Source organism: Sesamum indicum, linkage group LG5 (assembly GCF_026168435.1).
Source record: "Sesamum indicum cultivar Baizhima isolate 11 linkage group LG5, ASM2616843v1, whole genome shotgun sequence".
NCBI classification, from domain to species: domain Eukaryota; kingdom Viridiplantae; phylum Streptophyta; class Magnoliopsida; order Lamiales; family Pedaliaceae; genus Sesamum; species Sesamum indicum.
The window spans coordinates 3,922,977-3,950,892 of NC_142661.1; the positions used below are offsets into that span (position 1 = coordinate 3,922,977).

The window sequence follows — 27,916 nt, forward strand, 5'->3', positions numbered from 1 at the left end:
TCTATCTATCTCCACTTCAGGCTGCTCCTACTGAAACCAAACGAGTTTGGCCTGATAAACTGCACTCATTTTGTGGGGTTCTTGCTCACAGAAACATCTTTATATATCAGTATACAAATTTTTGACGCATTGAGTTATAAGAAGATATTATTGCAGAGCACAAACTTAAAGGGCCCTTGAGAAATCAGATATGTCAGTGACAGAGCCACAAAAGTCTGCTCTAGACCTCCTATATTCCTCAAATCCACTGCCTCAACAGTGAATACTTCTAGCGCCATGCTATATCACAATTATCTTCTAATCTAAATAACCATTGATTGATAGAAAAACTTCGGCGGTGGGTATAAGTGCTTTGATTACTAAGCTTCCAGATATCCTTTGTCTTCCAAGTATGAGACCACCTGCCCAGCCATCTCATTAGGTGTAGGGCAATTTCCATCTTCTTGTCGTATCTCAATCTATAATAAGCACAAGACACCACCATTTCAGTGTCTGAGACAAGAAACATAACCGCCAAGGACAGTTAATAATTAATAAATCAGCTAAACTACGCACCTCACAGTTCAAAGGAGTTTCATAAGGATCATCTATTCCTGTAAATCCTGGAACATTGTGAACTCCGGTTAAAAGATGGATCAAGTCAACTTCCATGACACTACTAAACTTTATGGTTTTTCTTTAATTCTCCAGCTAATAAACAATCCAAAAAAAGAGTAACCGACAGGATGATACACACCTTTGATCTTCCCAGCTCGTGCAAGTTTGTAAAGGCCTTTGGGATCCCTTCCTTCACACAACTCTAGAGGCATGTTTAAGAAAACCTGCAATTTGAACAGATCCATTACATCCCCCCATCAACCTGTCGATGAGAATCCCCAACTTTTGAAAAGAACTAATACCACAAAGCCTTGCCTCAATAAACTTTTCTGGCAATAATGCACGACAAGAATCACGGTCTTTACGATATGGAGATATCAAACTAGCAATGCAAATTAACCCAGCATCAGCAAAGAGCTTGGCAACTTCCCCTAAATAGACAAGAAACAAAACGATTAAGATATAAAAGTTGAAATCTTTATTGTTGAGTAAAACCACCAAGCAGATTGACCTCCTATAAAGGAACAGTTCAAAGTATAGTCCTCAAATTGTCATTAGTATAACAATCATCACATCCACTACCACCAAGTAATTGTACTGGAGCATAATCTTTCCAATAAGATGAACACTCAGCCTTCTGTGGAAATACTCCAGTCGTTAAGCAGAGAAGAGCTGATAATGTCCTCATATTTCAGTTACTCTAATAGTTCCTACACCAACTACCTTCAGGTATCGGCTACTGGTATCTATATGAGTGAAGATGAATGTATATTTTTGCATCTTCCCCAATTTCAAATGCCAAACACCATTTGAAGTTCTCTTTCTGAGATACCTACAACTGCACATGTTGACTTAAGGAATTAATTTCACAATGGGGCTCTAGTGGTTTATTTCCACCATATAGTTTTATTCAATTAAGAATAAGAAGAAAAATTACAAAGAGGGTAAAACAGTATCTAGTATGGCGTCTTTGGAGCATATTATGGGAAGCAAATAATTACAAGAAGAACAAAGAGATGAGATAAATTCATAGGCCGAACAGAAACAAAGACAAAGATAAAGACAAAGGGGTTCTTTCATCAGCCCTACATCCAGTGATTAGTATCCTACCACGCAACTGTATACTTACCAACCCTGCGTATATTTTCAGTCCGATCTTCTGGTGTAAAACCTAGATTCTTGTTTAGACCATGCCTAAGGTTGTCACCATCGAGGACATACGAGAGTTTTCCCCGGCAGTGCAATTGTCTACCCAGTGAGCATGCTAGCGTGCTTTTCCCTGCAGAGATGGAGCAAAACACATTCACAACCAATGAAATTATAACAGCCATTTACAGAAGTTTGCATTTGGATCGTCCGAAGATGTCGCTTGATGCATTTATCCAGAATTCTTCATTTATGCCGCACTGGCAAGAAAGTTAGATTTTCTATCTGAAAACTAAAAGGGGCAGCCCCCACCCAACTTATCATCGTCCAAATTGCTTAAGTTAGTAACAGGGAGAAGATGAAGTCCCAAGAGAGTGTTAGCTTGACAATAAGAGTTGAAATGTAGCAGAGGTATAAACTTACTAAGATATATCATTATCTAGAGCACTACAATCAGTCCTGTTGATTGTTAAAAAGACAACAGAATGAAATTTGGAACAATGGTTCTAACGTTTTACCTGATCCACTTAGACCAGTGATCCATACAATGCAGCCCTGTTGATTGAGCAGCTTTTGCCTATCAACCTTGGAGACAGGACATTCATGCCAGAAGATGTTAGTTGAATTGCCCATAGTAGCCATCAGGCAAAGTGCTCTTCTCTATCCTGTTAGGGCACATGCATTCAGATTCGTCGACAAATAGGAGAAAACAAGATCTCAACTTTAAAGCTTCATTTGGACCCTAGATTCTATTGGGGAAAAGATCAAGACAAGAAAAATCCTCAGCTGTTGGATAATGAGATGTTACACATAATAAAGGAAGATCTTCAGCAAGATTCCCATATATTTTGAATCATATAAAATAACATTGACCGTATGCAGAAAGAAAGCAAATCTAGCATCAATTCTTAATCATTATTCGATAGAAGAAGACAGGCCAGTCTCCAGATATATTGCTTGTCTTTTTCTAATTTTCCTAAAGGATCATCGAACGAACAAACCAAGACACAAAAAAACCTAAAGAATTAGAAAGACAAACACTCGCAACTCATGCTCAAATATATCATAACAGAAGATGGCAAACTCGGAAAGTCATAAGCCGAACGGCAATGATCATAATGATATTCCATAAAACGGTACGCATTGTCCTGTAAAATGGTATCATTGAGGGAACGTCAAGAAGAGAAACGACATTTCAATTTCTTGAACATGAAATGGGAAACACAGAAAGCCAAGATAGAAATTGAGGGAATAAAATGGCTACCTAGTTGCAATGAGAAACAACATAAAAGAGAGAGTGAAGATGAAGGAAAAGTTAGTTGATGAATCAAGAAGAAAAAGGAAATTACCTGCAACAAAAAGACAGAGAAAGAAAGAAAGGAAGCGGAAGGAAAGAGTGGCGATGGTGGGAATGGAATTAAAGAGTTGGGGATTTGGGGGTTTGGTGAATGTGGACGTATTCGCGAGGAAGGGAAAAAATTGAAATGGAGAGATGAAAGCAAGAAAGAATGGAGAGCGAGCGCACCGATGCTGCTGATGATGCACACCACCACATACACAACGCATAGTCGTCAAATACACATTAACACATACTTAATTCAATATTCAATACAAATACTACTTTCCTCGCTTTCTGGACCATAATATTATTAATAATAATAATAATAATAATACACCACCACCACCCTACTGTCTACTGCTGCTGCTTCTACTACTATTGCTAATTTGCTACGTTGTTTAAATTATTAATTGCTTTGCAACCAATTATGCGGAACAAAGTATTCATATTAGCAATAACTCTATATAATTTTTTGTTATATCATAAAAACAAAATATGAGAGTTTTTGGATGCAGTTAGAAATAAAATACAATTAAATTTAAATTTTAAGAAGCGAATAATAATAGAATCATATTTTACTAAGCTGTCTTAATTATATTTATAATTTTATAAAATTATTAATATATATTATTGAATGGACCATAAATTTATATAAGAGTTTTAAAAAAAATTACTATCTCATTAATTTATCAAAATTATTAATATAAACCTTGAACTCGAGGCAGGATCCAGAAAATTTATTAGTTTAGAAAAATTATTAATTTATCAAATATTAATTTATAGAGATTGTACTATAATTAATTCCAATTTGATCAAACCCAATTCGAATGAAAATTTCCCGATCCTTGTTTGCTCTATTTTCAGCAAACCCAACCATGATGGTTCAAACAACATAGCAAATTAGCAATAATAAAACTGATGATGATTTTAGTTTCTCAATCAACAATATTTGCATGGAGATGCACCAAACACTCTCGTCGTAAAATTATTGTAAATCTGTGTTCCTCATTATTCTTACTCACTTTAAATATAATTCAGAAGGAGGAACAAAAATAAAAAAATAAAAAAATAATCTTGTGTGTTGGGTACAATTTGAAGCTTGCAAAAGTGTAGTCGGTGGTGTAATTGGGCCTCAAAAACGGTAGCCAGATTGGTCCAACTCCCAGTACTACAAAACGCACTCAACAACGTGGAGATAGTTGATTTTAGAAGAGACCATCAATAACTCAAAGTAGTGCTCCGGCCCAATTCACTATTTCACAGGATGATACGCCAGATCACGAGTTCCACCAGCCACGCCACAAAAACTTCCATTTTCTCATTGCAGTAAATTAGCAGGATTGCTATCTATATCCTTCTCTGTTTCTTTTTTCTTGTTTTTGGGAACAAAAATTAACTTCTTATCTTTCTGATATTTTCCTTTCCAAATTTCAGGCAACACAAAATGGGTTGTGTGCCTCCCTTGGACACCGCAGGCAGCAATCATGTGCAGAAGAACACCAAATGTTTCTACAGCACTCACCAACATAATGTAGCTACAAATTGGATCAAAAAATCCAGAATTTACAATTGCAGGCAAGGATATATTGTATTCTACCTAACAGACACAGTATTCATCTCACTTTACCAAACTTAGTTTAACATGATATACAGATGTTTCCCTCTACTTCTGTGGAATACACATTTACAAAACAGAAAAGAATGACAAATATCTCATGGAATTGAAGCACTAGTAACCCTTACACACTGCAGTAGCAGCCACCAGATTCAGGTTAGATCAGCTTGTAGCTTGATTGACATATACAAAAGAGTGAGAACAGCACCTTGGGGTAATGGAGCATACCTTGCAAGATTTGAACCAAACCACATGGCAACAACTACCAAAGCGACAACACTGCTACTTGTTTTGCCACAAACCCAACTTGCAAAAGTTAGGAACATTGTAAGCAAAATGCCTGCCCTCCCTCCCAATATCCATGCAAATAAAAAACCCAACTTATATCCTGCATCCAATTTCCGGTCACTCAAAGCCATAAGGCTACTAAATGTGAGAGATGGCCGGATGCCTACTGTTTGCATCAGAAACAGAGAGAGGAATGCTGACTTTAGCACCTCGATGAAGGAGCCTCTCTCCTCATCTGGGTTTTCTTCCTCGGACACCTCATCAGCATCATCATATGGTGAAAACTTCTCTTCCCTAGCATGATATTGCTCCCAATATTTCTCCCGTTGCATTTTACGCCTCAGATAAGCCCATCTATAGAACTTTAACCCATCCTCATATTCAGGATTTATGGTCCATTCATCTCCCAAAGGCCTTCTGGTACTTTGATGATGATGGAGGGCTCTATCATATTCAGTTCTTGTTGTTTCATTAATCAGTATCTGAATCAGATAAAATTTCTGTTATTTTCCCAAGTTCAATGCTGCTACCATCAGGAGACAAGTATGAGTTTAGCTCCTAGAAGTCTGAGGATGTGAAAGTTTCACAGTGTAACATTCAACAAGTACTTTTACAGGGAATCAAGAAATTCAAACCTAGTGCAGGTTGCTATAACTGTCATGTCCACACAGCATTAACATCAAACATCACATATAGGGAATATCTTTCCGCGGTTTATTTCCCCAGAAAAGTTCATAAATTATGAACAACCAAAATTAAGGTATCCATAATTAGACATTGGATGCTTAAAAACTTTTTGCCTGGACCAGTATCTAGTAAAGGAAGTACAGAGGATTATAAGACGTGAGATGGTCAGGCAAGCATTTCCTCGGGCAATAGTCTTGCTGTACACGTTTGGCCTCTATTGAAAGAGAAAAGATGCTCAGACCACAATCACTTACTACAGAACTTCAGCTGTGAATGAAGGATGTTTGTCCAATAAATTGCTTACTCTCATTTTTCCTTATCTTTGTTATTCAGATCAAAAAGGTGTTGTAGAGAACAGACATCAGCAAATACGTAATAGACCATACCATCTAGTTTACAAATCATGAGCATATAACTGGAAACAGATCAATGGGAAAGTTGCTCACATCATAGGCAAGTCGGATGCTCTTGAAATCCTCATTAGCTCCTCCTTCCTTGTTAACATCAGGATGATACTGCAGTCATGTTACAAGTACAAGAGATGAATCTAAGAAGAGTATGAAAAGACCACAGTAAGTAGATATGGGGCCAAAAAAACTTAAACAACTAAGGGAGTAATACTAGAGAAGCTACGGCAATAACAAGACAATGAGGAGGCTATCAAGGTCATAATATACTTAAATATGCCGTTAATCCATATCCATTCCGACTGAACAAGCAAAAGGCATAAAGGAACAGAAAAAAAGTAATAGATTGTAGATAATAAGCACCCAGTTGTTTAATGCTTCCTTCATAATCCATGAAGCATACCACCACTTGGATGATATGATGGTCCCGCTGACACTACTTTATATTTCCTTTATGCTACTACTGAATATGGATTCATCCATCATGTTGAACTATCAGATTTTTGAGCTTACATATCTGGAGAAGAAGAATGCATCCATACACCCCTTCTCTAGTTGAACCAACAGGGTAACTCTGTAATGTTAAGATTTTTCCCTAACTATTTTTACAATTGTCTGAAGAATTTGTGAAGTTAATACCGTGTGCTGGAAATGTATATGTGAACTCACCCAACCAAATTACCAAATAAAATCCTCGTCTAGCATTGGATTGGGAAATTATAAGTTAATCAATATCCCGCTTCGGATGGCATCTACCTTATAATGATATTAAGTCCACGAGAGATGATATTATGAACGTTAACCAATTGGGTAGTAGGCAGGATCAAAGACGATGTAGTGCGTACCTTGAGAGCGAGGAGACGAAAAGCCCTCTTAATCTCTATGGAGGAAGCATTTGGTGAGACGCCCAGCACGTCGTAGTGATTCCGGCGGCCGTCGACGGTGGCAGAAGCTGAAAATCGAGGGCGCAAACGGGAAGAGGGCCAGGACCATGGGACAATCAATTTGGAACAGCCACCACCGTCGAAGGAGGTAGGGCACAACACTAGGTAGCCGTAAGCCTGCATAGCTCTCTCTCTCTCTGAGCGAGAGGGGACTCAGGGGAGCAGTGAGTAGAGGGAAGAGAAGGAAGTAGCTGCAGGCTGTAGCTCCCTCCAAAGCCCAATCCAATTTTGGATAAATCGGGCTGGATATGAATGGACCTATTTATTGGGCTCCACTCATTCAATATGGGTCTTATTGGGCTTCAACAGCCCAAATGGTACCCAACACAGTAGCCCACTCCACTGGCCCTATAATTTATTTCAGAGCCACTGCGCCTCTCCTACATCATTAAATCATTTTATCACACTCGACTTCCAACAGCCTACTTTACTAAACCCTACCTCAGAACCCTCCCTTTGAAGTGGAAGCAACAGCATGAGACCTCCGAGGGGCCGCGGCGGCGGAGGCTTTAGGGGCGGAAGAGACGGCGGCGGCCGCGGCGGCCGCGGCGGCCGTGGCGGACGTGGTGGCGGCCGTTTCCCTCCTCGCGAGGAAGGCCCTCCTTCCGAAGTTGTTGGTCTCTCTCAACGCTTACCTTAAAAAATGCATCTTAACATGTTTGATTTCCACAAAGTTAGTTCCTTTTCTTATTTATACTTCGATTTATGCGCAGAGGTTTCGACGTTTGTTCATGCTTGTGAGGGTGATGCAGTCACAAAGCTCATAAATGAGAAAATTCCATACTTCAATGCTCCTATTTACCTTGCGAACAAGACCCAGATTGGTAAAGTAGATGAAATCTTCGGACCCATCAATGAATCTGTGAGTTCCCTACTTAAGTCTTTCGCGTGATTCATAGAGTGCTTTATCCTTTCTTACTTAAGTCTATTGTGGTGATGTTTGTAGTTTTTTTCCATTAAGATGATGGAAGGCATTGTGGCAACATCGTATTCAGCGGGTGATAAATTCTTCATTGATCCTGCTAAGCTCTTGCCACTAGCGAGATTTCTTCCCCAACCAAAGTATTTTCCGCGTTTTCTCTTTTTTGTTAGCTCGATTTATTTTAGAATTTTATTGTCTTGCGTGAAACACCTTGGTAGTTCATGTGTCTTACTAAACGTCAACACTCTTTGCATTTTCTGGATTCTGTGATATGTCACATCGCATTAATCCACCATCAAAAGGATGAAAATTTGTTGTTTATTGTGGTGGTCATCTATATATTGTGTCGATAGTAGTTTGGTTCTTTACTAGTAAATGATTTGAGTTTTGATCTGTTCTCATGGTCAATAATGCTGAGCATGTTTCCACAGATTCATTTACATGAGAGACAGTTGTTAACTAGCCATGAAATATCAGGGGAATATGAAATGAACTTATCAAATATGCTATCTCGTTTCTAATAGTTAGACCTTTTTCAGTAGAATATATCATCAAGACCTTTTTCAGTAGAATATATCATCAAGACCTTTTTTTGAGATTGATGGGGCATGGTGGATTCAAATCGAGTACATGCCTCGTGTCACAAGAATTCTGTTCTATCACTTTTTCAACCTTGTGAGGAGTTTTCAGTTTGTGGAGGAAGATTTGATCCTTAATAGCCTGTAAATCTGAAGAAGCACTTCTACTCAATGTTCTTGTCATTTGTGATAGAATGATGCATGTGTTGATATCCTTCCTCTTTATGTGGTATGAAAGACTATTATGTCAGTATCAGCTGATATATTTACGTGCAACAATTCTTTGCTGTTAAATTGACAGTCAATTTACTGCTATATTCCTGGTGCATCATATATCAGAGATTGTACCATTTCATTTGTATACTCCACCTATAATTCGATGTTAAATTGATTCTGCAGGGGACAAGCACAGGCTGCTAGAGGGGGAGGACGCGGTGGAGGAAGAGGTGGTTTCAGAGGTGGTCGTGGAGGTGGCAGCGGATACCGCGGAAGGGGTGCTCCCAGAGGTGGTAGAGGTGGTTTCAGAGGTGGTGGTCGTGGTGGAGGTTTTAGAGGCAGAGGAAGATCATAGAATGTTTGGGTGTTATACTGTTTGTCCATTCCTTCTTATGACTTGCCACTCCGATGTGCTCAATCAGCCAGACCAATGCATGTTTATGGAGGGTTTCCATTTATCAATGGGGTCTACTTCCCAATATATTCCTATATACCCATGAGCACATACAAGAGAAATGGGAAACAGAATTTTGATGCTTCTGTAGGTTTTGTACCCTAAACAAATTGGTAGATTTCTTAGAACTTTGACTTTGGGTTCCTCTTCAAACTGATGATGATTAATGCACTTATTTTGACGAAGGGAAGCATATCACCTTCAAGTTTGTGATGCCTGGGTTATCAATTTGTGAAATTCGTCACTCTTGTCAGCCGGTTCGGGTGAGTCGCCCCTGTTTAACAAGTATCGACATACCCACTCTCATTTGCTTTTTGTACGTACAAGGATTAATTAGCCCGTGCCTGTCCACGAAAGGGCCGTGGAAAAGATTCCAAGTTTCCTCTTATTGCTAACCTAACTAGTCTTCTAATCTGTTCAGTTGGAAACATGTGTAGTGGTTTGTTGTGCTGTGTGATAGACTGATTTCAGATATCTACTTTCTTCTTACATGTATTTAATCCTCGACCAAAAAGCTTTAATTAATTAAGTGCGCGTCTCCCAGGCAACCCCGAACAATAATCCATCAGGTATTATGCCTTGTCTCGCGAAATTGTGGATCTCCTGATAGGCCCACTCACAAAGTGTCGGCAGCGCAGCCCAAACCAAGAAGAGAGATGCAAACCAGCCCGATACTTAGATTAAGCAGGATTCCATTACAATTTTCACAAAGTTAGCCCAATTATGTTTACTTATTAGCTATTTCATTTTGCTTGTTAGCTATTTCATTTTCCAGAAAATTCTTAGCATTGTGGGATGAGAAACACGTGTAGAGAGATCCCTTGTTGAGAGCACTAACAGTATGTAGTTGTGGTGGGAATTGAGGAGAAAGGAGGCCAGAAAATCAAAATTGAAACAGAAATTAGTTTTTCCTGATAGTACAATTTCTTATCTCCTCCGGCCAATTTGTCGCCGATTTGCGGTAATCCGTCGAACAGATTAAAGGCATAACATTTGGTGCTTTCATTGCCTTCCGTCCGCGCTTATCATGCAAACTCGTTCACAGTCCGAGCTCCAACAGCTTCAAGAATCGGTGGCAGCTCTCTCGGCTTTGGTTCAGGACCTTAGGACGACTATGGACGAGCGTCACGACTCCACTGTGGCTGCGATTTCTGCTCTCCAACGCCGATCGTCTTCTCCCCCACCGTCGTTAATGGTTCCTTCCTCGCCCCCTCTTCCTTCAGAGGTCGCCCCGGAAGTCGAGCCCCTTCCTTCTCCGCCAAAAATTCACTTGCAACTGTTTGATGGTTCCAATCCCTTGGATTGGTTGTTTCATGCTGATCAGTTTTTTGCTTATTACGCCGTTCCCCCAAAGCTTCGCCTTCGTCGCATTTCTTGTTACATGAGTGGTGATGCTCTCGCGTGGTTCCAGTGGATGCATAACAATGGGCTTCTCTCGACTTGGCAGGAGTTTGTTTCTGCATTGGAGCTTCGCTTTGGGCCGTCTTCATATGAGAATCATCGCCAAGCCCTCTTTAAGCTCCGTCAATCGGGTTCCATTGTTGACTACCAACGTGAGTTTGAGCAACTCTGCAATCGGGTTGTGGGTCTCTCCCCTGAGACGGTTTTGGATTGTTTTCTATCGGGTCTCTTGCCCGAGTTCCAGCGCGAAATGGCCATTTTTCAGCCACGTTCAATTTCGCAGGCTATTGGGCTTGCTAAGCTCTTGGAGTCTAAGTTCAACGATCGCCCTTTTCTGGGCCGCGCCATTCCGGCGCCCTCGCCCCTTTCCCGGACTGCGGCCCCTGTTCTTACCGCGCCAGTTTCTGCTGCGCCACGTTCTGCCCCACCGGTGTTTCCCGCCCGTCCGGCCCTTCCCATTAAGCGCTTATCACCGGCGAAAATGCAGGCTCGTCGTGCCAAAGGCCTTTGTTTCAATTGCGATGAGAAGTTTTACTCAGGTCACCGTTGCCGCCCGAAGCAATTTTTATTGCTCCTCGCTGATGAGGACGCCCCTCCTGCTTCCTCCGTTTCTTTGGATTGTCTAGACGATGATTGCTCGTCTCCGTTGGCGAGTGACACTCCTCCCCCACTGCCGGTTTCTCTGTTGTCGTCGTCTTCTCCTATTCCTTCACATTTTCACCTTTCTATTGATGCGGTTTCGGGTATGCAATCTCCTCGTACGCTGCGCCTAACGGTGTACATTCAGGGTCGCCCAGTGTCGGTTCTCGTTGATTCCGGAAGCTCGCATAACATTCTGCAACCTCGCATTGCCCAATTATTGGACTTGAAAGTACATCTTATTGTTCCTTTTTCAGTTTTGGTTGGTAATGGAGCTTCCATTGGTTGTTCTGGTGTTTGTTCCGATGTACCTATTCAATTGCAGCAGCATGCCTTCCGTATTTCATTCTATCTTCTACCGGTGCACGGCGCGGATGTCATTCTTGGCGTTCAGTGGTTGCGTACCTTGGGCCCATTTGTTTCTGATTTTTCGATTCCTTCAATGCAGTTCTACTATGATGGGTCTTTGGTTGTACTCGTCTGTGTCGGTCTCCTTGGCGTCCTTTCCTCAGTTCATGCGCTTACTTGCCCATCGTTCGGTAGCATCAGTCCACGCGGTGTCCATGTTACCTGTTGAGGATGCCACCCGTTTTCCGCTGACTTCGCTGGCACTTGATGTTTCGGCAGACTTGGCTGCGCTACTGCAGCGCTATGCAGCAGTGTTTGCTCTTCCGCGCGGTTTACCTCCGCCTCGGGCTCACGACCATCGTATTCATCTTGTGCCCAACGCACACCCGGTGGCTTCACGCCCCTATCGTTACCCGCATTTTCAAAGGAAGGTTATGGCAACTCTTATCTCCGAGATGCTTCGGGATGGATTAATCCGGCCAAGCACTAGCCCCTATTCTTCTCCAGTTCTGTTGGTCCGAAAGAAGGACGGCTCGTGGCGTTTTTGTACAGACTACCGGGCCCTTAACGCTATCACGGTGAAGGACCGTTTTTCGATACCCGCTATTGATGAATTGCTCGATGAGTTGCATGGCGCCGCCTACTTCTCCAAACTCGATTTGCGTTCGGGTTATCATCAAATTCGCATGTGTCCGGAGGACATCACTAAGACGGCTTTTCGCAGTGTTGACGGCCACTACGAGTTCGTGGTCATGCCCTTCGGGTTGACCAATGCTCCTTCGATCTTTCAGTCGGCTATGAATGATTTATTCCGCCCAAATTTACGTCGATAGCTTATTTGGGTCACATCGTTTCCTTGGATGGTGTTCAACCTGATGCTGACAAACTCAATGCTATATTGCAATGAACGGTACCCCGCAATGTGACCGAACTACGTGCTTTTCTCGGGCTCACTGGTTTTTATAGACGTTTCGTGCGGGGCTATGCCGCAATCGCCAGCCCGCTCACTGATTTGCTGCGGCACGCGACTTTCGTTTGGTCGGACACAGCCGCTGCAGCTTTTATCCGCCTTAAGCGGGTTATGACTTCGCTGCCGGTCCTTGCCTTGCCGGATTTTGATTCTACCTTCGATGTCACTACGGACGCTTCCACTGTGGCGGTGGGTGCTGTTCTCTCTCAACATAACCACCCGTTGGCATATTTCAGTAAGCGGTTGGGCCCACGTATGGCGATGGCTTCCGCTTATGTGCGTGAACTTTATGCGATTACCGAATCTGTCAAGAAGTGGCGCCAGTACTTATTGGGTCGCCCCTTTCGCATTTATACGAACCACAAGAGCATTAAGGAGCTCATCACGCAACCTGTTCAAACTCCGGAACAACACCACTGGATTTCTAAGCTTTTGGGCTTTGACTATGACATCCTCTACAAACCCGGTAAGGAAAATCTGGTTGCCGACGCCTTGTCTCGTATTCCGCATTCTAGCCAGCTCCTCTCCTTATCGGCATGTCGCCCCACTGCCGCTCTTGTGACTCATCTGCAACATTATTTTTCGGGGCATCCATCAGGCCGCAAGTTGGTGACGGAACGCGCGACTTTGCCTGATTATTCTTTTTGCAATGGGTTGCTGTATTTTCGTCAGAAGCTTTTTATTCCTGTTGATGCAGGCGTCGTTCCGCTGTTGCTCGCAGAGTTCCACTCTTCCCCCATGGGTGGCCACTCAGGCTCTAAGGCCACCTTGGCTCGGTTGGCTGCCTCCTTTCATTGGCCTTCTATGGCTAGAGATGTCAAGTTGTTTGTTAAAGGTTGTTTGGTTTGCCAGCGGAGCAAGTCGTCCACGCAGCCGCCTTATGGTTTGCTTCAGCCCTTGCCAACGCCTGACGGGGTTTGGGAGGAAATTTCGATGGATTTTATCACGCATTTGCCTAAGTCCAACGGTAAGACGGTTATTTGGGTTGTGGTTGATCGCCTCAGCAAATTTGCACACTTTATCGCCCTGCCCACGGGTGCTACTGCTGTCTCTCTGGCCTCTATTTTTTTGGCTGAAATTTATAAGTTGCACAGTCCCCCACGTGTTATTGTCAGCGATCGCGACAGCCTATTTCTCAGCACTTTTTGGAAGGAACTTTTTCACCTTATGGGGACCACGCTGGCGTATAGCAGCTCCTATCATCCTCAAATCGATGGTCAAACGGAGGTACTAAATCGGTGCCTTGAATCTTACCTCCGTTGCTTTGTTCATGAAGAGCCACACCGTTGGACTTCTTTTTTGCCGTTGGCGGAGTTTTGGTACAATACGTCACACCATTCGTCCATTGGCATGTCGCCTTTTCAGGCGTTGTATGGTCGTTTACCCCCAGCCCTCTCGGGGTACAGTCCCGGTGCCACCAAAATCGCTGCTCTCGACGAGTCCTTGCAGCACCGCCAGCAGCTAATGGGCGTGCTTCGCGCCAACCTTCATCGCGCTAGGCAGCGCATGCTTCATCAAGCGAATTCCAGGCGTCGTGACCACGCTTTTGCCGTAGGCGATTGGGTCTTCCTTAAGCTCTAGCCTTACCGTCAGCATTCGGTGCAGCGTCGTCCTTCTCAGAAACTAGCCCCTCGCTTCTACGGGCCTTTTCGTATTTTGCGCCGCATTAGCGCTGTGGCGTATGAGCTCGAGTTGCCGCCGGCGGCCCGCATTCACCCGGTATTCCATATTTCCCTCCTCAAGCGTTGTCATGGCTCTCCCTCCTCGCAGACTTGTCCTCTTTCGCCCGCCCCCTTTGGCGTTCCGCCTCTGCTGCAACCTGCCGGGATTTTGGCCTCTCGTGTCAATGCTTCTACTCCAGAGGTGTTAGTTCAGTGGCACGGACAATCTGAATTGGAAGCGACTTGGGAGGATGCCGCTGCTTTCCGGGCTAAGTTTTCCATGGACCTTGAGGACAAGGTCGATTCTGTAGGGGTGGGTATTGATAGGCCCACTCACAAAGTGTCGGCAGCGCAGCCCAAACCAAGAAGAGAGATACGCAAACCAGCCCGATACTTAGATTAAGCAGGATTCCATTACAATTTTCACAAAGTTAGTCCAGTTATGTTTACTTATTAGCTATTTCATTTTGCTTGTTAGCTATTTCATTTTCCAGAAAATTCTTAGCATTGTTGGGATGAGAAACACGTGTAGAGAGATCCCTTGTTGATAGCACTAACAGTATGTAGTTGTGGTGGGAATTGAGGAGAAAGGAGGCCAGAAAATCAAAATTGAAACAGAAATTAGTTTTTCCTGATAGTACAATTTCTTATCTCCTCCGGCCAATTTGTCGCCGATTTGCGGTAATTCCGTCGAACAAATTAAAGGCATAACATCTCCATTCTGAAATTTAATTTTTCTTCAGAGTAAAAGGAAGGGGGTCAGACTTGTATATCCTTACCTCCCTCAGTAAAGTTGCAGATGACGATTGGGGCAAGTGTTTCCGAGATACCTGAAAATGGCTTCCGACCTCAGCATCAGCGCACCATGCATGTTTGTGCGCCGTATGAATGACTGCATAAGTCAAAAGAAGAGGAAACCATCATTCTTTCGGTTAATTATTTTTTCATTATTAAAAAATAAATAAATTATATAAATATAATTTTAATGAATTGGAAAATATAATTATAAGGAGTAGCGGATGTCGAATTTAAAAATACTTTTAAAAAAAAATTGCACAAGTCGTGGATTGGAACCACGACTCTTTTTTATTTTTTTATTTTTTAAGTTTTTATTTAATTAGACTTTATATAAATTAATTATATAAAATTAATTTTTAACAACATACTAGAATTGTATTAATTCAAAAAAATACAATTAAGTATACAAAAGTAATAGTCTATATTTTTTTATACAACTGTAAAAATACAATGAACTATACAATTATTATTGACAATCCTGCACCGGCATATTTGATTGTGTACAAGAATCTCTTTGTTGGGCTTGTTGTCTTTCATGCGTTTGTACACAATCCATCTCGTTGTGAATACGTGATGTTTGGTTTCGACCAGGACGTGTAGAGATAGGAATAGTAGTGTTGGCCAACATTATACTACTTTTCGCTAACCTCTTATGAAAATAATGGATAGCTCGTTGAAGTGTCATATCAGCTATTGCTGTCAACGGTAGGCGGCGATCCCTTAAATACTTCATTAATGCATTCTGACATGTTTGTCGTTAAAATACCACATCGCCATCCACCATCATGAGATGCTGTCCATTTTTCGTTGTTAATTTGGTCTAAGAATTCAAACGCGGCTAGTTTTTGGTTCTTTATCTCTTCTATAATTCAATTGAATTTTCTGATTTGATATTTAGAGCCAGCTGCTCTAACAAAGATCCTTCAACACGATATTTTTTAAAAGAGTGTTGAATTTTAAACACACATGCCTCAAGCAATACTGGTATAGGCCATGAGGTAGCACAAAATCCAAACTTTCACGTACTGCTTTAATGATCTAGGATGATGGTAAAAAATAAGGCACATTCCATGTCACCCCCGTATAACATGTTTGCTCAATTATCTAAGAAACAACTTCCTAGATGAATATGATTCTTCATTGACAATTGCAAAAGTAAGAGGGAATACCTGTTGATTTTCATCCATGACAGCAGCAATCAACATTTTGTGCTTGTATTATATGTATAAATGGAAGCCATCTACACTGATAAGTTTACGACTAATGCTGTAACATTCAAATTCAAACCTACCCGTCTTAATGATACATACAACGAAAATCCCGCTGTAGAAATGAAAATCGTGCTGCACTCACCTTTAAGGTTGACATGCACCCGTCAAATCCAATTTTTTTTTCTTTTCAAGAGGCCAACCTTTTATTGCAAGGGTGAGGCGCGTCAGCCTTAATTGATGTGACCCGTCAATTTAAATGCACACCAAACTTGTCTATAAAATGAGGGAGTTTTCCTTTCACTTTCATAAGCATTCCCACGATAAATTAACAGTTTTAGTCAATCATATTTTTTAAAAACCTTTGTGTTGTGTTAGAACATTCAAATTTTCATACGAATGGATAGACAAGCACTGTACGGTCCTCGTTCGAAATGTGTTGTTCCAACAAGCTCAACATAGGTCCGATGAAATTCCTGAAAGTGACCTTGATGCCGTACTAAAGGCGCAACGTGCGGATGGTAATTTTTGGAACTATTTTCAACAATATAATCTTTCCGTACGTGTACAATAAATCTTACACCAAATAGAATTTTATGGCATATACAGGTGCGGACGCCTCCCATATGATTGCCATCTAATTACCGTATTGGTGGAGAGGTGACGATCCGAAATACATATTTTTCATTTTTCGTGTAGGGAAAGCCACAATTACTTTACAAGATGTACAAATAATGTGGGCACTCCCAATAGATGGCGAGCCAGTGACAGGAGTTGATTTCGATCGAATAACTGTTCAATGGCAGGAATATTGCCTGACTTATTTAGGTTTTAGCCCAGATGCAAATGCGTTCAAGGGTTCTAGATTGCAAACACGCACAATTATATCCCACTTAGCAGCGGTCGAAATTACTCATAACACACCCCAGGAAATTATCGTCCAATATGCCTGTGCTGTTGCGTTGCTCCTATTAGGTGGGATGATGTGCCCGGATTCATCAGAAAACCTTAGGGCAATGTTGTGCTGGCATTTTTATATCGTGAATTATGCAATGCCAGCACAAAAGGCAAAACTGCAATTAGTGGCGCACTGCAATTGTTACAGATAAAATTTAATTATTAACTTATACACAATTTTTTTTGTTATGAGTATTAATTAATAACACATATTTGTATTATTCGTAAAGATTTTGTTATGGGTCATGGATCACTCCACTTTCCCCAAGACTTGGTGCGAAACGACTATATATGGGCCAAGTCCAAACAGACAACAATCGCTGTCTCCCAGCAGTATCATATGGTGCTACTTTCAAATGTGAGCACACAGTCACCCGAACAGTACGAGCTACTGCCCCGGTGATAAGAGATATATTGAATGAGATGCTGGCGAATCAAGTAACTTATATTTAATATTATACGTACATTTAAAATGTAAATTAAATGCGCAATAGTTCACATCATTTTATTTATTACACTTCATCTGGCAGCCATATGACATGGACTCAAATGTCATTATAGCTTACGCCGCTCATTTGAACCCCAGCTGTGGAGATCATCATGTTCATTAGTATTCTATGCAATAGTGAAAATGCATCATCTTGAACGGGTTTCACCAATTCGGGATGAGACAAAATATTCCAAAAGCGATGATACTCGAGACATGAACCTATATCAGATCTCCCGAAAAAGTCATACGGGCACGGATTGGCACCAGCAGCACATACAATACATCACTAGATGGCAAAGATGATATGACATGATTGTACAAAGACCACTCATTTTGAATAGAAGAGAAACAGAACAAGGTTATTAGAAATGGTACTAAAACATAACATGAAATTTCGTGTCGTCATCTACTGATAGACGTGTGGAAAGCAGGTACCAACCTGAAGCGCACCATTGCTATATAAGATCACATATTTTATTTTAAATATTTCTTTTACAACACAACATTCATTAGTTTTCTACAAACTTCAGGTAGAAGAGGTGAATGCCCTTGAAGCTTTCTATCAATCTAAACCACTAAATATTGAAGAGTATGGTCAATTGGTGGATAGATTCGAACACATATTATATATTAACAAGGAAGCCATAACCCATCAGCCACAACAAATTGTTTCGCCATCCGATGATGCTCCCCACAACATCCCACAGGTAAAGAAGAAGTTCTAGCTGAATGTCTATTAGTTCAATTGAATGTCATGACGTTGGGGTGGATATAGCTGGTCCTTCTACAGTATATACACCTCCGGATTATTACGTGCCCCAACCGCTTCAAGATGATTGATTTCAATTTGCTCCATAGATGCCAACCCAAAAAAGAATATTATTCTTTACAAATACATCTTGACCTTGATCTTGGCATTAATCAACCATATACACCAGGATACAACATTTCACCAGTTTCATTTCCTTCATTTAGTGCATATCGTGATAATGTGGAATCTAATTCTGCAACAACATCAAATCGGTTGGACATTAATCTCGGTGGTGATGATAATGAAGCGCAAAATGAGCCAATGCAAAATGTGGGTGAGGAACTACAGACGCAATTGTGAAATGGGTGGACATTTTTTACATTTGCAATTGTATAGTTCATTATATTTTATATAATTGTATAAAAAAATATACACTATTATATTTGTATACTTGATTGTGCTTTTTAAAATTAATACATTTTTAATATTATGATTTTTTAAACTTTAGTAAATTGTTAAAAATTAATTTGATATAATTAATTTATATAAAATCTAATTAAAAAAAAAAAAAAAAGTCAATCCAATCACGACTTCAAGTCTTGGATTGAAACCACGGCTCTATGTCAGGATGCAATCCACAACATCAAATGGCAGTTCCAATCCGCGACTTATTTTGTTTTTTAAAAAAAATTATTTTTAAATTCCAATCACCGATGTAATTCAGACTCATTATAATTATATTATATATTTTATTTAAATTATATCTATATAATTTATTTATTTTATAATAATAAAAAAACAATTCATCCCTCATCCTTTATTTTCGTGATTCTGCAAATACTTGGGCTATTTGCAACACGGTTTTTGTTCTTCACTCATTTGACAAGAAAAATATCTTGCTTGTTTTTGCTCCATCGCCATTGACTACAAACCACAATTCCTAAGCCAAGTTCCAGTAACAAACACGAAATGCTCTCAACTGCATCCATCATAGGACTATTTGCTGTTTTCAATGAAACCACCTTGCGAACCAACCACAGTACTGAATGTAATAAACACTTGAATCCCATTATACAAATTTTTAGTGTAAACAGCAAGCTTATATGGATGTCGCTCTATGCCTTGCCAAGTACCCACTGTCAGCTTACATAGGACCCCATATTTTTAACGTCAGCCAACTCATGTTCATTTCAGGCCATGTGTTGATAACTTCTGTGTTGCTCCCCATGTCATTTTTACAGAAGCGTGAGAAGAAAGCTTTTGGGCAAAAAACACAGTTTCTGGATAAGAAATACGATAGAAATCACCCAATGTACTTGAAATCTGAGACAGATAATCTCAGCTTTCAAAATTTTTTAGCTCCGGATCTTCAAGAAGATTATACATACAGCTTCAGCAAACAGTGCGACCATAACATATTGATGCAATGTAGAGGTTCTTGGACCACTTCTCCTGCAAGCAAGAGAAAAGCAAACACCACCTTTCAGTGTATGCAAGGGTATAAAATAACTTAAAAAAGGGATATCAAAACTATAACTTAACCAACAGTCAAATATTTCCCAACCAAACTAAACATTTCCTGGGGGTTAAGAGAAAACCCAGAAAATTAAAATGTAAAGAGAGAGGAGTCCATTTAATTGCTATTCTGATAGAATCATCTAGGCCATCCCCCAAAAATCTTCATACCATTAACAAAAGTGACAAGATAGTACCTTTACATGGGTACTAGGGAAGGCGGATGTCCGAAGGGTTTCCTGAGTCTCATCAATCATTTTTCGTCTCGGTATACTAAGTATGAAAGCTGCTTGATCACCAGTTGCGGCCATCGAGGTAATTCTATAACCATTTTCCCATCTGCGATGTATTCCCTCACTTGGATAAAGAAAATCGAGCTCCACAACCTATGAATCAGCATTTCATTATCTATGTAGACTATTTACAGAACACAATTTTGGTGACAATTCCATGAAGGCTGAATCATTCAAATTAAATAGATAGGTTTACCTGTTCAGAATATCCCGAGTTTCTAGACATTACAACACCCCAACGACTGCCAGCAGTAGTCATGGATGTGACATGGAAACCTTCTTTCCACTTTTTGTTGATCCACTTGAAAGGAAATGATTCACTAACTTTATAAGACTGTTGGGTGTAAGGAGTTCCTAAAGAAAAGCCAAAAGCACAAAGCCAAGACATGAAACTCATTAATATCATATATGCATGTCACTCTTAGAAATTTTAATACAAATTATTGCCTTCAGTGATGTTATATATGACAAAGAACAGCATCTTGAAACTCACACAAAATGTATGAAAGGTATAAAAGGTATACACGCAAAAGAAACAGAAGCTTTAACCAACCTTTAGACATAACAACCAGTGAACTTCCATTAGCTGCACCAGCTATAGAACTAATGTAATAGTTTTTTTCCCATTGTTCCATGATCCAATCCTGATAAGATCAGAGGAAACCATAGTAAAATAGGCAAGCATGTCTAGCGCACAAGGAGAGAACCGCAAAAGACATAATAACTTAAATTATTAGTCCCAAAAACAACCTTATGAAGAAAGACAGCTGAAAGCTCATACACCTGCGAATTGAAACCAGTTCCAGCATCCATGATCAAGGCCCAAAGATTTGCTGCTGAAGCCACGCAGCTAATATATAAACCATCTTCATTACCCTTCTCTACATGCTGACAGAGCCTGGAGTCTGCAACATTGTAGTGGTATCTACAAATAGAACAAACTATGCATTCACCAAGAAAGCAATTACGAATAGGTTTGCGATGTCATGTATCGAACTATAGAGAGAGTATATAGACTGTGTCACACAGTCAATTGCAACACAACAAATTTTCATGTCAAATAAAACAGTCACATGATGCATCAGCAAAGAAAAGACTGACATATAACAGTTCACTTTATCAGTTCCCAGAGGTTGCAACTTCTGTAAATCCATGACATTTAAAGCAAGTGGAAACTAATGATACCACTGAAATTTCTCACTGCTCTGTATCTATGTGAAACATGTGCAGAAGGCAAATCTCCAACCAGAAACCCCAAACCATGCAATGCACAATGCCAAAAGAGTAAAGTAGACTTTCCTTTGACTAACCAAGAGGGATTTGTTTCTCATAAAGTACCAATATCATCTCTCTTTTTTCAGGTTTTAACATATTATTTAACCCTAGAGACCACATCTATCTATCGCATTCTTCAAGACTTAACAAAAGCCTGAAACATTAAATATATCAACAAGCGTCAGTGTGAAGGAAAGATAATTGTTCGATCACCATATGGTAACTCGGTAGATAGTTAAATGCAACTGATATTATAAAAGTTTCATTATGGCTGTTTACCCTGCATGTAAATTCTTCTACAATAATAAGAGAATCCATGGATATATGGTAGCACATTGTTGCCTACATATCATTTTCTTCACTATGCAAGCATGAACTACCCTTACTCTTTATCTAAAGTTCTGATGTGCAATGATCCCCATACGAAAATCATGAAACAAAGACTGGTCAATAAAACATAGGAAGGAACAGGTAGGAAAGAAAACCTCCTGTTGCTCTTACGCAAAGTTCTTGAAAAATAAATAAACAAATAGAGCACTCCTACACGCAGCTCATATGGTTAGGAGGAGCACAATAGAAATAAAGTTATGGATGTATTTTATTGGCAAATATGTGAGAAAAAGCATCATGCCAGGTTTATGCCCAACCATAGTCCATCTTTTGCATCAGAAATTAACTTCAACAATCACAGAGCAGTACAGAGAATTAAACACAACCAACTTCTGTGATACTGAAACTGATGAATATTTTCCACAGAGTGAAAAAGATACATAACTCAAATTGATGAACATCTACAAAGTAAAAGTTTCCAATGCCTGCATTAAAATCTATCTTTACACACAAACACCCTTTGTCTCAACAACAAAAAATGAAAGGCGAAAATGAAATGAGATTTATCATTATCATTATTAAAAGGGGAAAAAAAAAAAAAGAGAAATTGCAAAGGTAGCACCAGCGATGGTGCATCTGCATGCGGCGTGCCCGAGGAAGTCAAAATAGATCCTCCAGCCTCGTATCTTCTCTAGTTTCTTTAAATCCACAAAGATGATAGTAAGTACCAGAAGTCTACATAAACATTATTCATGTCCACTAACAGAGGGGCAGAGAAGAAAATCTCAAAATTTATAGCAGTACAAGCAGATCTATTCTCACTGGCTGGTACAACTTCAAAGAAGCAATAAGGTGAATTAAGCACAAACATGAATTACACCTAAGCTTTGGAGCTGTTTCTTCTGATTTACACACAAACATAGCAGTAACTACTTTACATCATTTTTATTTCCATATTTAATAAGCACAAATATATGCATATGATGAGTAAAAGTACGAACATGAAGATTTGGTACTCAAGGTTGGTTTTTCTTTAACTATTCTTTTTTATGGTACACTGATGCATGCCATATAACAGAAGATGCCACTTAACACATGCTATTTACCAGCAGGCTCTCACCTTTGTTTCATGGGACGTCGTGCATTATACACTGAAATCCACTGAGTAGCAGGACTTCCCAGCCGTACTTTCTTCTTTGGCTGCTCATCCTCATCCAAGTTTATAAGCAACCTTCCGCGCTTTTGCCCAACCTGTGATAGAAGGTAAATAATTGTAACATATGAGTTTTAACAAAACGGACATACATCCATAAAATTAATGCTATTATGTGTTTTTTCCCCATACACTACCTTCAGAGCTCCATCAATTCTTATCGGTCTCATGTTCGAGCATGGTTCGATAAGATTTTCAAAAAGTGATATCAGCTTAGAATAATTTGGCTCTTCATCAAACTTCATATTAGTAACAGCCTCAAGGAACTGTTTGAATGGAGCAGGGCAAAAGCAGCACATCAACTCCGGAGAAGTGGACATTTTCTTTTTACAGACTAGAAAACTCTTATTATCACCCTGTCATCATCCCAAAATGGGAGTGGAGAATACAAGTTAAATCTAGTAAGTTAAGATGCTATATCTTACCAAAGCAATAATGCTAATTCACCTGATAGCCTTGCCATGGTAACCTTCCCTTTATGAGAAATATCAGGGTATACGCCAGCGATTCAAGATCGTCCCTCCTGCTTCCTGTGCGACCCAAATGTGCATGCACGCTTGCATACCTTATAGTGCCTCTGCAGATGGACCAATTGAGTTCGTATGTTCAACAAAGCCAGAATTATTATCCAATAAATTCAAAGTGCACAAACCTGAATATATCAGGCCTTTGATCATACTCGACATGCTGACCAGATGATGCATTTTTCCACCTAGAAGCTTATCAAAAACAAGAGAAGATGGAGCAAGAATGTGAAATGGTCTAAAGAAAAATCAATCATTTAACATTAAGATGTCAACGTATATTCAAAAACTACGGAGAAAGAGATAAATTTCATAAATTGGCTTCTAGCATGCCTAGCTGTAGGTACAAATAAGAGAATTAGAATGAAGTATCATACCCAAACCAAGATCAATAAGATATAGCTTTTTCTCATCAGCAGTTCCAGGCTGACCAAGTAAAAAGTTCTCTGGCTTGACATCTCCATGAACAAATCTAGATAAGTAGCAGAGAGGACTAATAGTAAACAATTGTGTGCTAAAGTGAAGAAAGCAATTTAAAACCCAATAAAACAAGCATCCAGACTGTAAAATTAATGGCATTCTTTAAGGAACATTATGGTCTGTGATGGGAACCATTTCAAGTAGGCTTTACCCCTTCATGTGAAGCTTTTCAAGAATTGATATAGCCTCCACAGCAATGCAAGCAGCCATATTTGGAGACATCCTGTTTCAGTTGCTCATGATCAAGTACAGAAACATGTACCATAAAAATGGAAATTAATTGGCTGACACTATAGTGGGATTCTGTCCATGATTCAGTATCCATGAGCTGGTTCATGCGAACTGAAGGACAAAGCAGGATAGGGAGAAAGAAACAGAGGAATAGAGCTTACGACTGGCCCAAAGAATTCCAAACGTCCCATAGACTGGGTCCAAGCATGTCCATGACCTGAAAAAAAAATCAATCATTAGAAACAACATAGAAATATGAAGCCAAAACACAAAAATCAAAACTCACCAGGATGTAAAAATCTCCTTGTCGGCCCTTGTAGTGAACCCAAGGGATACCATAACATCCATTCAGGGTGCTTTTTATAAAGGAAACAAATATCATGAAGTGAACATTTGAAGAGCAAAAACAAACAAAAACCTGAAATTAAAAACAGAAAACTTACTTGTACACCTGCCACTCATATGGGGGGCCATAATTGCAGCCCTTACTACTTCGATGTTCACACTTCAATGCAACCTACCAAAGATTATAATATTTGCACTTACATTCAGAAACTTATATGATTTCAAAATTCCCCATGTCATTAACATGCGCCAAATGATACCTCGATTGCATCAGGACCCGTTCTTTCAGTTCCACCACTTACCCTTCTGCCTACATAAACTTGGCCAAATCCACCCTTACCTAATTTCCTTTCTGTCTTATACACGGGAGAATTACCCACTTGTACCTGCACGAATAAAGCTGGAATCATAACCAGAATATTGCCTAAGGCAAGAAACCAATAAATAACTCAGAGGAACAAAATTAATACAAAATGTGTTAAAATATCGTGAAGTTCAAAATCCATCAATGACTGAGCGCATAACCAAAGTATTTTGAGAATACATCCAAAATTTGAATAGAAAAAGAAAATACCCTCTCAGGTACTGGAGTTGTACTTGCATCTTCTTCAACTCCCATTATTTTATCCCCACTCCCGCCTTCCATGGGAATTTCCTTATTAGCAACGCCCTCTATTCTATTAAATGCTGGTTCGGCAGCCACCAGGCCAACAGTTGGAGGAAGAACCTCACGTGGTGGCTCTGGGTCTAAATCTATTAACCTGACCCCCCTGCCTCTACCAGCAGCAGTAGGCCTAGCGGGTGTTGCTGCAGAAGGCCCTTTTGCTACGGCAGCTGCATTGCCTCTCCCTCGTCCTCTCCTTCTGGTTCTAGTCTGAGCAGGTGCAAGAAATTTTTCTTCTTGATTAGCAGTCTGAGGGGCAGGCTGGAGATCACCAAGCCGTTTTGATCTCCGTGCTCCGCTCCGCAATTCTGGCATCGTCACCCATGCAAAACAGAGTCCTACTCACTAACCCACCTTCTGCTTAGAATCTGGAGTGACCTGATTAAGAACACCAGGAAATCGAAAAAGAATCAGTTTTTCTAGAGTTACCAGGACCAGAAACAAATTAACAGATCAAACTTTCACATACTACGACCAATCAAAGCGCAAGAAAACTGAAAAAAGAACACATTTAAAAGAATTGCTGCATAAGAGACACTATTTTCAACAACTTCTGCTTACACTTAAGCACAAGCGGATAAGTTATTTGTAATATGGTTTCCAAGTCACGGTTTTTCCAACAAATATTAAGGCACCGGAGTGGAAATTATCTTAGTTAATTCCACAAAAAAAAATGAAAAGGAGAAAAAAATACATAAAATTTGCAGAATAGAAAAAAATCATGAAAGCTTATGTTATGCCTTATGGCCTACCATAGTAACCATACCCAAAAGCACAGGTAAGTTCAAATTTTGGCAGAAAAAAAGATAATAAGGGCAGGAAAATAAAACATCCAATAGATTTCCCCGATAAACAGAAAAGTTAAACCAGTCAGTGACTTTTGTGCATTGAGTTAAATAATAATAACAATATAACTATAAGAAATACCAACAACGACGAACACAAATAATAATAATAATAATCAGCCGGTACAGATCAATTATCATACCACTAAAAATAACAAAAGCAGGAGGATTGGAGATAAAAAAGATAGCAAAATCAAGTTGAAAGAGCCAATTCGATCAGCCGATCAACGGCAGATCTTCGGTGGAAACGGCCATGACATTCATTTACCTAATAAATTGGGCTTCGTGAAAAAGGGAAATGAAATGTTAGCTTAAAAGTTTGGATGGAGTTGTGTGTTGAAATGGGTATTGGTATTGTACGGCTATCCGCTCGGTTTCTCTTTCTTTGTACACAAAAACATCTGCTGCGGCCGCCTGCTCTGCCCTGCCCTGCCCTCCCCTCTCTCGCCCTCTCCACTCTCTCTCTCTTTTTATCCTTTTTCTTTCTTTCTTGCCCTTTTTTTCTTTTTTATTTATTAAGGGCTGGTGGAATTGTATGTGAACTGGATACCTCGAAAATCTAGTCTAGTCTAGTTACGCTCCGTCTTTCTTTTTCTTTTTTGATGATCAGTAGTTATGCTCATTGATTACTTGGGATAATTTCATGTATCCCTCTTCAATTTTACTCTCAAATTTCTTTAGAGTTAAAAAATATTTAGCCCTTTTTGATTATGTATGTTTTTATACTTTGTTATTTAATTTTTTTTAATTAAGAATACACACTACACGAATTTTAGAAGTTCACATTGTAAACTTCTTTCTCATAAAATTTTCCACTAAAAAATTGTCTTCCTTATTTAAAAAGATCACTCACGAGTTTATAAATTTTACAGTTTCATTGTTTTATTTTAAGAATATGGTATACTCTTAAAATAAATAACCAAATTTGAGATTGTGTGATGGAAAATTATATAGAAAAAAAAATACAACAATCCTCTTGTAATATTACAAATAAGCAATTATTGTCCTATGAAAAAAATGCAGCAATTTACCTCCCTGTGTTTTTAAAAATGCAGCAATTCATCCCCCTATTTTTTCACAATGAAGCAATTTACCTCCTTAAACAGGAAGGTCAGTTGCTTCATTTTAACAAACACAAGGGAAATAAATTGCTATTATTTTCTCATAAGAAGGTAATTTGCTCATTTGGAATATCATGTGGAGGAAAATTGCATTAAATCCAAATTATTAATGTGATATTTCTCAATGCAAATTTCTACCACTTAATAACTCACAAAACTCGTATAGTTGATATAGCAAATTGAAACAGAAGAAATGATATAGCTTAAAAACATTCATAGTTCGAAAAATAAGTTATTTTTTACCCTTTTCTTAAAATTTAAGAAAGCCATTGGATATAAATTAAAGTGACTGACCAATGTGAAACTGAACGCATGGCTTGTTTGGATGCTTTTAGCTTTTATGGTAAATGTGGAGGGTTTTTATTTACCACAAGAGAATGTCCCTTCACAAAAAGGAACAAATGGAAATGAATTAATTATTTTTTACGTATAGACGTATCTGTAAGGAATGGATCGGTCATCAGTTTCAACCAATATACAGAAATTTAAAAAATTAATTACAGGTCTTCTCGGTTAAACAAACCCCTATAACAAATTACAATGAATCTAATGAACAAGAATAACAGTACAATGAATAATCTCAAAAACTGCAGAATAAGAGAGATAAATAACATAACCCTGTAACAGATCTTAGGCTCAGATAACCAAGATCCTTAAGCCACTA

The 27,916-nt window shown here is 39.6% G+C and overlaps 5 protein-coding genes across 7 annotated transcripts; 2 read left to right on the plus strand and 3 right to left on the minus strand.

Moving 5' to 3' along the window:
* Positions 1–78: 78 nt before the first annotated feature.
* On the minus strand, positions 79–3,387 carry APK3 (adenosine-5'-phosphosulfate (APS) kinase 3). 3 transcript variants are annotated; one of them, XM_011080480.3, is made up of 7 exons: positions 3,269–3,387; positions 2,262–2,408; positions 1,727–1,876; positions 913–1,028; positions 737–821; positions 556–602; positions 79–458 (listed from the first exon to the last, which is right to left on the minus strand). In XM_011080480.3, the coding sequence occupies exons 2-7, from the start codon at positions 2,383–2,385 to the stop codon at positions 360–362; spliced, it is 621 nt and encodes a 206-aa protein (XP_011078782.1). In that variant the 5' UTR covers positions 2,386–2,408; positions 3,269–3,387; the 3' UTR covers positions 79–359. The 3 variants fall into 3 exon arrangements, with proteins under 3 accessions (XP_011078782.1, XP_011078783.1, XP_011078784.1); XM_011080481.3 differs by lacking the exon at positions 3,269–3,387 and adding an exon at positions 3,093–3,262; XM_011080482.3 differs by lacking the exon at positions 3,269–3,387 and adding an exon at positions 3,008–3,262.
* A 1,237-nt stretch (positions 3,388–4,624) lies between these two features.
* On the minus strand, positions 4,625–7,218 carry LOC105162461 (Chaperone DnaJ-domain superfamily protein). The gene is made up of 3 exons (XM_011080479.3): positions 6,925–7,218; positions 6,119–6,187; positions 4,625–5,467 (listed from the first exon to the last, which is right to left on the minus strand). Exons 1-3 carry the CDS (start codon positions 7,144–7,146, stop codon positions 4,850–4,852), a joined length of 909 nt encoding a protein of 302 aa, XP_011078781.1. The 5' UTR covers positions 7,147–7,218; the 3' UTR covers positions 4,625–4,849.
* A 192-nt stretch (positions 7,219–7,410) lies between these two features.
* On the plus strand, positions 7,411–9,197 carry LOC105162460 (putative H/ACA ribonucleoprotein complex subunit 1-like protein 1). The gene is made up of 4 exons (XM_011080478.3): positions 7,411–7,640; positions 7,737–7,885; positions 7,970–8,085; positions 8,923–9,197. The coding sequence occupies exons 1-4, from the start codon at positions 7,499–7,501 to the stop codon at positions 9,092–9,094; spliced, it is 579 nt and encodes a 192-aa protein (XP_011078780.3). The 5' UTR covers positions 7,411–7,498; the 3' UTR covers positions 9,095–9,197.
* A 1,023-nt stretch (positions 9,198–10,220) lies between these two features.
* LOC105162605 (uncharacterized) lies at positions 10,221–12,414 on the plus strand. The gene is made up of 2 exons (XM_011080679.1): positions 10,221–11,721; positions 11,777–12,414. Exons 1-2 carry the CDS (start codon positions 10,221–10,223, stop codon positions 12,412–12,414), a joined length of 2,139 nt encoding a protein of 712 aa, XP_011078981.1.
* A 6,972-nt stretch (positions 12,415–19,386) lies between these two features.
* LOC105162459 (casein kinase 1-like protein HD16) lies at positions 19,387–26,623 on the minus strand. The gene is made up of 17 exons (XM_011080476.3): positions 26,400–26,623; positions 25,197–25,664; positions 24,883–25,008; positions 24,721–24,794; positions 24,564–24,633; positions 24,439–24,494; positions 24,198–24,269; positions 23,944–24,038; positions 23,695–23,761; positions 23,490–23,619; positions 23,180–23,398; positions 22,950–23,080; positions 20,975–21,149; positions 20,778–20,868; positions 20,421–20,578; positions 20,129–20,317; positions 19,387–19,868 (listed from the first exon to the last, which is right to left on the minus strand). The coding sequence occupies exons 2-17, from the start codon at positions 25,599–25,601 to the stop codon at positions 19,809–19,811; spliced, it is 2,118 nt and encodes a 705-aa protein (XP_011078778.1). The 5' UTR covers positions 25,602–25,664; positions 26,400–26,623; the 3' UTR covers positions 19,387–19,808.
* Between the last annotated feature and the right edge of the window lie 1,293 nt (positions 26,624–27,916).

Bases quoted from the DNA above. Each gene is read 5' to 3' on its own strand.
- APK3 (XM_011080480.3), bottom strand. From the start codon at position 2,385: ATGGCTACTATGGGCAATTCAACTAACATCTTCTGGCATGAATGTCCT. The intron at 1,877-2,261 runs GTAAAACGTTAG...CCATCTCTGCAG, and splicing joins CACTGGTCTAAGTGGATCAG to GGAAAAGCACGCTAGCATGC. The intron at 459-555 runs GTGCGTAGTTTA...TGCTTATTATAG, and splicing joins AAACTCCTTTGAACTGTGAG to ATTGAGATACGACAAGAAGA.
- LOC105162461 (XM_011080479.3), bottom strand. From the start codon at position 7,146: ATGCAGGCTTACGGCTACCTAGTGTTGTGCCCTACCTCCTTCGACGGT. The intron at 6,188-6,924 runs GTACGCACTACA...ACATGACTGCAG, and splicing joins TTCGTCTCCTCGCTCTCAAG to TATCATCCTGATGTTAACAA. The intron at 5,468-6,118 runs GTGAGCAACTTT...TATCTGATTCAG, and splicing joins GCATCCGACTTGCCTATGAT to ATACTGATTAATGAAACAAC.
- LOC105162460 (XM_011080478.3), top strand. From the start codon at position 7,499: ATGAGACCTCCGAGGGGCCGCGGCGGCGGAGGCTTTAGGGGCGGAAGA. The intron at 7,641-7,736 runs GTCTCTCTCAAC...ATTTATGCGCAG, and splicing joins CCCTCCTTCCGAAGTTGTTG to AGGTTTCGACGTTTGTTCAT. The intron at 8,086-8,922 runs GTATTTTCCGCG...TTGATTCTGCAG, and splicing joins AGATTTCTTCCCCAACCAAA to GGGACAAGCACAGGCTGCTA.
- LOC105162605 (XM_011080679.1), top strand. From the start codon at position 10,221: ATGCAAACTCGTTCACAGTCCGAGCTCCAACAGCTTCAAGAATCGGTG. The intron at 11,722-11,776 runs GTCTCCTTGGCG...ATCGTTCGGTAG, and splicing joins GGTTGTACTCGTCTGTGTCG to CATCAGTCCACGCGGTGTCC.
- LOC105162459 (XM_011080476.3), bottom strand. From the start codon at position 25,601: ATGCCAGAATTGCGGAGCGGAGCACGGAGATCAAAACGGCTTGGTGAT. The intron at 21,150-22,949 runs GTGAGAGCCTGC...TTCTATTTGTAG, and splicing joins CGACGTCCCATGAAACAAAG to ATACCACTACAATGTTGCAG. The intron at 19,869-20,128 runs GTACTATCTTGT...TCTTGCTTGCAG, and splicing joins TCCCTAGTACCCATGTAAAG to GAGAAGTGGTCCAAGAACCT.